Source organism: Heptranchias perlo, chromosome 2 (genome assembly GCF_035084215.1).
Source record: "Heptranchias perlo isolate sHepPer1 chromosome 2, sHepPer1.hap1, whole genome shotgun sequence".
In the NCBI taxonomy this organism is placed as follows: domain Eukaryota; kingdom Metazoa; phylum Chordata; class Chondrichthyes; order Hexanchiformes; family Hexanchidae; genus Heptranchias; species Heptranchias perlo.
In genome coordinates, this window is record NC_090326.1 from 21,293,150 (window position 1) to 21,303,886 (window position 10,737).

Genomic DNA, 10,737 nt, shown 5'->3' on the forward strand with positions numbered 1-10,737 from the left:
AATGTTTGTTTAGACAATTGATCATTACAGTTGGTCTTAGCATACTATCGATTGTTTTAAGAACCATCTGTAATTTTAATCAGTATATCTATACCTATCAAAACTCAAAGGGAACTCTTTTACTTTGTCTTTATCCTCCAAAATGCATACTGTAGAAATTTGACATAAGTTTTTTATATAATAAGTGTACCTAGCACATTAACGATATCTTCCAAATATTCTTGTGGTGTTGATTGCCTTTAAAAGGTAATTATGAAAATCTGTAATAGGATACCCAAAGGTACCATTGTGTTCGGGTGCTGTTAATGTGGTGCTATTGATTGTAGGAATCCACATCCCAGTGGAGCATAGTGCAATGGGCAGAGGAGGAATAATGCGCAGAGCTTGAGATAGTGGGGGCGAATCAGTGATCAGAGAAATAAACAGTATGTCTGTGGCCACAACCAGAGCAATATGTTGACAGGGCGACCGACATCAAGGAGTTGGCAAACAGACTTTTAGGTCAAAATGGGGAGGGGTTCTTAGAATGCATCCAGGGCTGTTTCCTTAGGGTGACCAACTCTGGTTGGGTGTATTCCTGGAGGTTTCACCACATGACCTCCCGCCTAGAACTGCCCTTCCCCCACACTCCCGCCATTGATCCATCCTCCAAGTGCACTGCCTTCCCACGCCAATTGGAAAGGGAACAGACTCTTTGGCCCTGATATTTACGGGGAGGGAGTGTGGGAGTGTGTTTGCTGGGAGGGGGGACTCAGAAATCCTGGGAAGGTAACGGCAGGACCTCATTATCATTTTTTAATTCCATTACCCACCCGGCAGCCGGCCAGGCAAGTCTACGGTAGAAGGGCATAGCTGGAGACCATTGGGGACGGTCCCCGCCAATCAGGAATGATCGCAGGGCATAAAGGGGGGGAAGGTAAAGATCGCGGGTAGAAGGGGGGTCAGCAAAGATCGCGGGGCATTAGGGGGATAGTCGGACCGGCAATTGGGAGGGAGGGAAAGATCACAGGACATAAGGCTTCTGTTAGTGGATTTGATTGGGGCGGGCAGACGATCATGGCAGAAGATTTTCTTGAGGGGCCGGGTGGAGCACTTATCTGCTTGATGTAGTTTTTCCTGGCTCCATTTATCTGCCGGGTCTCCTGAGCCCTGGGAAACCCAACCAGCCAGCGTAAAACTTATATAATACACTGTGGGAGCCTAATTTAAATATTATAATGAGGGGTCTCGCCTCTCAAGAGCGGGACACAGACACAACTTGCAACGCCCCACCGCAAAAATGGCAGCAGGTGCATACGCAGTGGGTTGGTGTTGTGTTATGCGATTTTTAATTTTTAACCATCCCCAACCCTCTCCTGCCCGTCATGGAGGGGGGTGGAGTTAAAATTCCCCCCTTTGGTACCCAATTGGACTCATCTCAACTGTTAGTGAAGCAGCTTTTATTCCCCCATCTCCAATATTTTTATAACTAATAAATGAAAAAGTTCAAAGAAAATTTAAGAAACACAATCATTTAATGCCCCTATGATTTTTCTCCCGAGTTGCCCCCAGCAGTGTCCTGGAGATTAATCTTCAATTCCTGGAGACTCCAGGATAATCCTGGAGAGTTGGCAACTTTATCTTTCATTAACAAGTATGTTACATACCTAACAAGAAAGGATGCCATTGCTAGATCTGGTTCTGAGTAATGAAGCAGGCTAAGTGAGTCACCTGAATGTAGGAGAACATTTAAGAAATAATGACCGTAACTTAAGTAATTTCAGGTTGAAAATAGGTAAGGTAAAATAAGAGTTGAAGATAAAGGTGTTGGACTGGGAATGAGCTAATGTCAATGGGATGGGATTTAACCCAGATTAATTGCTTGCAAAACAAAATGTCAGATCAAGTAGTGGACCATCAGTGGGGGCCATTTAAATGAGGTGGATAAAGTGCAGGTTAAATCAATTGGCTGGAGCTCCGTGGTTAGAGGATTTCTGCAAAAAATTTAGAAAGAGACATATGGTTGAAGATAGGGGAAATATGTGCAAAAGAAAACTAGAAGAAATAGAACAGTATTAAGAGAAGTGAAAAGAGAGATTAGGAAGGGTTAAAGGACGTATGAAAAAATCTGGCGGTCAACATAAAGGGATGTAGTAAACGCTTTTATAAGCACATGAATAAGATGATAGTCAAAGAAATGGTAAGACCACTTGGAGAAGGGGAAATCTTGTACTCGAGAGGGAAGTAATGGCAGAGATGCTTAACAAGTATTTTGCTTCAGTTTTTTCCGAGGAAAGAGACAGTGGGACTATAGGAGTACCTGAGGAAGAGCCACTACTGAAGATAAATATTCAAAAGGAAACTATTAAAAAGGCTCCTGGGGCTGAAAGTAGAAAATTCACCAGGCCCAAATGGCATATATCCCAGAATACCGAGAGAGGTTGGGGTGGAGAAAGCTGAGGCAATAACGATAATTTTCCAACAATGTTTGGAAACAGGAACGTGTCAGAGGACTGGAGGGTGGCAATAGTTACACCACCATTCAAGAAAGGGGAAGGAAATAAGCCAGGATATTATACACCAGAGGAACAGGAGTAGGCCCCACGAGCCAGTTCAGCCATTCAATTAGATCATAGCTGATCTGTACCTCAATTCCATTTATCCATATCCCTTGATACTCATACATAATAAAAATCTGTCGATCCCAGGCTTGAAAATTTCAATTGACCTAGCATCCACAGCCTTTTGGGGGAGAGAATTCCACATCTCACTACTCTTTGTGTGGAAAAGTGCTTCCTGAATGGCCTAGTTCAAATTTTAAGATCATGCTCCTTTGTTCTTGATTCCCTCACCAGAGGAAATAGCTTCTCTCTAACTACTCTATTGAATTCTTTCATCATTTTAAACACCTCGATCAGATCACCTCTCCACCTTCTAAACTCAAGAAAATACAAGCCAAGTTTATGCAACCTAGCCTCATAATTTAACCCTCTAAGCCCTGGTATCATTCTGGTGAATCTGCGGTGTACCCCCTCCAAGGCCAATAGCCAGTGTTGGAAGGATTAAAATAATGCTGATTGGAAAATTTGGGTTCTAAAATCCATAACATGGGTAGAAATTGGTGAACATTTAGAAAGGAGTGGCTAGTCAAGGGCAATCAGCATGAACTTATAAAGGGAAGATTCTGCTTAACTAGTTTAATTTAATTTTTTGAGGAAGTTAGAGTGAATAGATAAAGAGAATCAGTGGACATTATATATATGGATTTTCTGAAGGTGTTTGTTAAGCTGCCACATGAGACTTATTGTGCAAAGTAAGGCATGGATAGAGAAATAGCTAAGAGACAGAAAGAAGAGAGCAAGGATAAATGGTGTTTTTCAGCAGAATGTGGGTAGTAATGTGCCCATGAGATCTGGGCTGGGATCCCTTTTGTTGCCCATTTATATGAATGGTTTGGGTATAGACGCAAAGAATTATATCATAGTTTGCTGATACCGAAAGAGATTTAGCAAACTGCAAGCAAGAATGAAAGAGATTGCAGGATGACATAGGCAGGTTAGTGGAGTGGGCAGATAGATGGCAAATCAGTTCAATGCGGAGAAGTGTTAAATGAGGGGGAAAGAACAGTGAAAGAAAGTATACCCTAAATAGGTAATATTCTTAAATTGAAGCAACAGAGCGATCTAGTGGTACAAATATATCGATGTTCAAAGATGGGAATGCAGGTGGAATAAACTATAAAAATGCAAATGGATTTTGAGTTTTATATATAGGGACGTTGTAAGCAAAGCCAAGGAGGTGATGTTGAATTTGTACAAAACGTTGGCTGGTTAGGCCACAGTTAGATTCTTGCGTCAGTTCTGGACATCCCATTATAAGGACACTAGAGCCATGGAAATGGTACAGCCGTGATTCTCTATAATTATACCAGGAATGAGAGGCTATAATGTATGAAGTAAGGATTGTGAAACTGGGGCTTTATTCACTAGAAGTAAGAAAGTTAAATAGAGGATCTCTGAATAAGAAAAGATTTTCAGAGGGTAAATGTGAAAGAAGGTTGGCGAATCAGTAACAATGGGGCTTAAAGTCATGATTATCACTAAAAGAATGAAGGGGAAAGTTAAAAGAATTTTTTTTCACACTACGTTATTCAGAGACAGAGGAGTAAATTTTAACTGAGAGCCAGGAAGTGAGCGGGGGGAGGATTTCTAGGTGCGAAACCCGGAAGGTAAATGGGCGGGTTAATGAGGCCCATCAATTTCACTTCAGGGTTTCGCACCCGGCAGCCAGCCTGATTGACAGGCTGTCTGTCTGTAGGACAGGAAGGCCTGCTGCAGCAGGCTGCAGCCGGGGATCAGAGGGAGGAAGGCATCATAGGCTGGGGAGAAGAGCATCATAGACTGGAGGTCACTGGAGGTCGGGTGAAAAGCTGAATGTAGGTGGGGGTCCACCATCGGGGTGGGGGGTGCAATCGCTGGGGTCCTGTAGGCCTGGTGAGTTTGTTGGGCCTGGATGAAACACTCCTGCTCCTCCGGGCACACAAACAGTGCAATAAAGGCACTCACCTCATGGATCCGGCCCTTCCCGCCTGCTTTCACCTGATGTGAATGGGAAGCGAAGGGAAACCCGAACAGGTAAGTTAAGTTCATTTTATTATTTCAATACACAAAATATTAAGTACCTCAAGTATCATCAATGAGATACATTGTTCTTTTAAGCATTGGCCCGCCGGATTTAAGTGGGGGCAGGACTTCCTGGTGTCTGCTGTCCACACACAGGCAAACCTGCCTGGGTTAAACCCAGAAGCAGTCATGATGGAGCCAGGATGCGGTCCCCCTCTGAAAACCGAGTATTTTTACTCCCCACCCACCCCCAACCCACCTGTTTTTGGGGGTTAGAATTTACCCCAGAATGTTTTACCATACGTGGCTACTGAAGCAGAGACCATAGCATCATTTGAAAGGGAATTGGGTAAGTATTTGAAAGAATATAAAAGGATATGGGGAAAATGCAGGGAAATAATCTTTATTAATGATCATCAGATTATACGTTCATTGTTACCATGGCCTAGATTTTATGCTGATACTCAAGCAACAATGAAATTGTTTCAGTATCCTTTATTCTAGTTAGTGCCATGATCATTTGAGCTGGTCCATTTATAATACTTTTGGAGGTAATTCCAATTGTGAAATAAATAAATAACACAGGCAAGTGCATTTAAGGCCAAATTCTGGACACGCAGTATTGTGGTGGTTTTAGATGCTGCAGATGTCACCATGTTGACACCTTCAATGCCTACAAATCCTAGAGGATTTCTGTGGGTTGTACTGTCCACATTGACTTGATACAGTTTCCTGGAGGAATACCTAATTATCCTGGAGATAATACCTTGCTATTATCTAGGTAATAGCAAGATAGATAAAGTGTGCTCCTTTTGTACCACTGGGATCCAGAGGGAAGATGTCAACTAGCAGTAGAATCAAGGGTTGATTTTTCTTTTTAAATGTGTTTAGCAGCATATTGTCTAACTGCATTTGTTGGAAGTCTATGCCACATATCCAATACTCAGTAGAATTTTGTATCCTTCTCCAGCCTTGCTTGGGGTTGGTAACTTTGTACTTAACCCTGTAGTTTTGAACTCACAGTACAAGTTTAAAAGCCTGCTTACATCTATCATCATCTGCACGAGCTACTTATCATGTCCCCTCCCAATCTTTTTTCAATGAGATGTTCAATTTTGTGTCTTTCCCGATAACACGAAGCCTTAAGTCAGGAATCATCCTTGCCCTCGCCCCATTGAACCGTTTCCAATATATTGATATCCTTTCCTCGGACAGATCCTCAAAACTGCACAATTTTTCAACTGTGTCCTTGTTAATGATCTCCACAGAAATACAACATTTTAAGCAGAGATTTTAAAATCTGTAATGTATATATTAAAAATAGAGAATCGTTCCCTCCACTTAATGTCATAATGGATTTTTGATGTCGTCTTGTGAATATTATCGCAGTAAGTCACTGAGCACTATAGCTTCATAAATACTCATGTTATTGAATGAAGAAACAGTAACCTTTACTTTGGTATGAGCACTATTGCTCCTCATGTCAAAACGTAAATAATTGAACACAGCATGAGAATTTACCTCTCGGCCATGATGACGTGGGGAACTAGTAGGTCTCAGCTAAGCAATGGTGTATGATTCTTTGAAAGGAAAATGAACAGCGCCAGATCCAGTAACATCACCTTTTTTTGCCACCAGTCTCATGTTTATTTAATTTTCTTTCAAATTTGATGTGTGCTTCAAATTATACCCTGAAATCAAACGTCCTATCTTGGAACGCAAGGGCCTAGAAATTGGTTCACGCCGGCAGGGTGCAGGGAACCATCCCTGCACCGGAATGGGTAGGCCCGAGGCACACCCAATATTGGACCTCGGGCCTCATGAGACCAGCAAGCTGCAGATACTTGCTGGACATTCCCAGGCAACCCCCTGGTGAAGAGGATTTCAATTCCGGGCCATTGACAGCGGCCCTCAGCAAGGTCCTAGGAGAGGGGGGCAATCAGACGAGGGAGATTCTGATTGGGAGAGGGGGAGAGGCGATAGGGAGGGGGCTGAGCGGGGGCCGGCAATGGTCTTTAGCACTGGAATGGAGCAGGGAGGAGCACTCCTGCAGACGCTAAAGAAAAAAAGAACTTGCATTTATGTAGCACCTTTCACGTCCTCAGGACTTCCCAAAGCGTTTCACAGCAAATTAATTACTTTTGAAGTGTAGTCACTGTTGTATTGAGGAGGGCAATCGGGAGGAGGGCAATCGGGAATGATCTTGATTTGCTAATTAGCCTTTCTTGTTCCATGTGTTCTTATATCTGAGTGGAGTGGTAAAATTGTCCCTGATGGTGAATAAATTGTGAAGTGAGAAACTAATGAATAACAAAAATCTGTTCAACAGTTTATGTCCCCCCCATTTAGGTTTAAAATGTAAAAAGGTAATCAGCTTGTCTCAGTGGTAGCATTCTCACTTTGGAGTCCAAAGGTTGTGGGTTCAAGCCCTGCTCCAACACATAATCTAGGCTAATACTTCAGTGCAGCACTGAGTGAGTGCCGCATTGTCAGAGATACCATCTTTCTAATTTAAGATCCTTGTCTGCCTGTTCAGATGGATGTAAAAGATCCCATGACACTGTTTGAAGAAGAATTGGCAGTTCTCTGGGTGTACTGGCCAACATTCCTCCCTCAGCCATCACCACCAAAGACAGATTATCTGGTTATTCATCTTGGGGTCCTTGGCTGTGTATTTTGCCTACAAAACAATAGTGACTGCACTGCAAAAGTAATTCATTGAATGTGAAACATGCAATATAAATGCAAATTCTTTCTTCTTCATTCGTAATAAATGGCCGGCAGTGATATACAAAATAATAATTCAATCAAGAGCATGTGACAATGTCATCATAACCCTAAGACTGTTTTGCTATCTTGCATCTCACATCGGACAAGAAGTTCAGATCAGTGGAAACATTCCCACTGGTGCAAAGTATGTGTGTGAGTGCTGGCAAATATTACCTTCAGTACAGAATGTGCGAGGGTTTCATTATGCAGAAGTAGTGCATGCAAATAAGGCACTTTGTATGAAGTAAGGACTTCCCCATCTTCTAACAGAAGATTCTGCCTATTCACAATGGGACAATAAAAGTAAGCTGAATGGGGTAATAGGCACGTAAAAGGGAGGGGGTGTTTTTGTGTCAGCCATTTTTCATAAGTTATGGCAGTTGCCTTTAAAGCACCCCAACCTCACTTAATGCTTGAAGTGATGCAAGATGCAAAAAGACTTGCCAAACAGATCCACCGGCACCAATGCTGAATTGCCTGCACCAACCATTATATCTGTATTATAACTGTATCTGCAAGCCTTGGCACACCTATCTGACAATGATCAAGTGGAACTGCCTAACCAGGCTCTGGGTGAGAATGAAGGCAATTGCAGAGTAGTGCCGTCTGTTACATGAGCCCTTGTGGACAGTATTCACAACAAGGACAGCATTGCTATTAGCAGTCACGGTCACCACCACTCTCAACTGCTTTGCCTCTCCCTCCTTCCAGGGGAGCTTATAGTGTTTCTACAATATCAGCTAATTTGCTGCGCACAAGAGACTGTACTAATTAATGGGGCCAGCACTTTCCCACTGAAGTCCTGTTCACCCATCATCCCTGTGCTCACTGACCTACATTGGCCCTCGATCCTGCAATACCTCAATTTTAAAATTCTCATCCTTGTTTTCAAATCCCTCCACGGTCTCACCCCTCCCTATCTCTGTAACCTCCTCCAGCCCTACAACTCTCCGAGATCTCTGGTCTCCTCCAATTCTGGCCTCTTGCGCATCTCCGATTTTCTTCACTCCACCATTGGGAACCGTGCCTTCAGCTGCCTAGGCCCCAAACTCTGGAATTCCCTCCCTCAACCTCTCCGCCTCTCTACCTCTCTTTCCTCCTTTAAGATGCTCCTTATAACCTACCTCTTTGACCAAGCTTTTAGTCACCTGTCCTAATATCTCCTTATGTAGCTCGGTATCAAATTTTGTTTGATAACTCTCCTGTGAAGTGCCTTAGGACATTTTTACTATGTTAAAGGCACTATATAAACGCAAGTTGTTGTTGTTGAAGAGCAGTACGACATGGCAGCCCAATTTCATCACATTGTCGGATTCCTCAAGGAGCTCATTGGTGCACCCATATGGCCATCTGGGGCACTGGCCACAATGCTATGGCCTACATGAACACAAAGGACTTCCACTGAATCAAGGTGCCGCTGTTAATGATTAGAAACATCACATCCTGCTGCTTCCCATTTAAGTGAAATGCTTTCATTTAAAGGCAATCATTAGTGCAGGTGTATTCTAAGGTGAAGGCAGACTTGATGGATGGCTTCTTGGAGAGGAGGCTAATGACACCCTAGCCAATTATGGACAGGCTAACAATGTGAAAATGAAAACCTCAAAATGAAATCGCATTTACAATTCACAGAACAATGCTTGGTGAGTACAGACAGTTTTTTCAACTGTCTGTACTCACCAAGCATTGTTCTGTGAATTATAAATGCGATTTCATTTCGAGGTTTTCATTTTCACATCGTTCACCTGACGAAGGAGGAAGCCTCCGAAAGCTTGTGAATTTAAAATAAAATTGCTGGACTATAACTTGGTGTTGTAAAATTGTTTACAATTGTCAACCCCAGTCCATCACCGGCATCTCCACATCACAATTATGGACAGATGCAGAGCACAGATACAAGAAGGACCATGCTACTACCAGGATCTTTATACTGCAACCCTGAGAGTGTCTCCAAGAAAATGTCATTTGCTGCATGCTGCACAACTTACCTATATAAAGAGGCCTAATCATGGAGGAGCAGGAGGAAGCAACCCTGTAGTCAAGCCCAGAATAAGTTGCAGACACCGACCAAGAGGATGCCACTGCAGAAACATTTGTGCTGCTAGCAAGACTAGTCGAACACGCGCTCATCCAAATGACCTTCAACCAAGTGCCTGAGCCACACTTCAACTAACCTTGCTGTCCACATGGAGAGGATCAAGTAGCCCATACAATTGTTCTCTGCACTACCCAAACTACCTTGGATGCCCAGCCTTCACTGTGCTGCTACCCTATTCACCATCAGAAAGAAACTGGAAAAATTTGAAATGAAGTGCTACCAATTCCCCCCCCCCCCACCCCGCCACCCTGTTTGTGGCACGTTTTATATGAGTTTAGGGTTTCTTGCCCCAACAATTCCTCTTGGTGATATGTTGTGCATCTTTTCTGTCCTATTGTACTACTTTTTCTAAGTGCTGCCAAGTTGAAGTAAGTGAAATGCTACAATTAGCACTACTGACTTAACAATAGGATATTCCAAGTAATGGCATAATTGTATTTTTTGCAGTAGCAAAGTACAGAAAAATATAATTTGTTTATATTTTATTATACGAGAGACAAGTTTTGAACTCTTTTTTAACCTACTATCTTTCTGTAAAAAATGAACAGTGTTTAATGGTAAGTGCAACAGCACAGGAAAATTGTATTGTACATACTGACAGCTGAATTTAGCTATTTTGTCAGATCATATTGGAGGATTCAGCACACCTTTTTATCATCACCTACTTTTTGTAACTTATTTTTAGGGATAAGCAAGGTGGATTGATACAACCCAGAAACTTCAAACACCTCGCTAAACTAAGAGTTCGTAAAGAAAATGAAGAGCCATCGTAGTTAAACACATAAGCTTTTTGTCCCTTCAAGGCTATGTTTAAAGCTGCTAAAAAAATGTATAATGTACCAGCGAACAAGCAACATCTTTCATTTTCCACAATGTGATTTCTTAATGCTTAATAAATTTCCAATGTTCCAGAGGTTTGCTTGTTGTTTGCTATTGTGTATAGTCTATTTGTTGTTTGCTATTAATACTGTAAAAGTAAGCACTTTGGGACATCTTGAGGACCTGTTAACATGCTATATAAATGCATACATTTCATAGGGTAGATGTAGAGAAGATGTTTCCCCTTGTGGAGGAGTCCAAAACTAGGGGCCATAGAAATAAGATAGTCACTAATAAATCCAATAAAGAATTCAGGAGAAACATCTTTACCCGGAGAGTGGTTAGAATGTGGAACATGCTACCACGTGTAGCATGTTCCACATCTCATGGAGCAGTTGAGATGAATAGCAAGGAGAAAGGAATAGATGGATATGCAGAAAGGGTTAGATG

At 42.3% G+C, this 10,737-nt stretch overlaps 1 protein-coding gene across 3 annotated transcripts in view; it reads left to right on the forward strand.

Annotated features, from left to right (window-relative positions):
- The window catches only part of ropn1l (rhophilin associated tail protein 1-like), a 75,572-nt gene extending 65,191 nt beyond the window's left edge, over positions 1-10,381 (forward strand). For 2 of the 3 annotated variants that reach the window (XM_067997173.1, XM_067997183.1), the window contains exon 6: positions 9,214-10,129. In XM_067997173.1, the coding sequence (XP_067853274.1) occupies positions 9,214-9,376 (163 nt within the window). In that variant the 3' untranslated portion in view covers positions 9,377-10,129. Of the gene's footprint in view, positions 1-9,213; positions 10,130-10,153 lie in introns of those variants that run through there. The other variant, XM_067997191.1, reaches the window with a different exon arrangement.
- Positions 10,382-10,737: the final 356 nt, after the last annotated feature.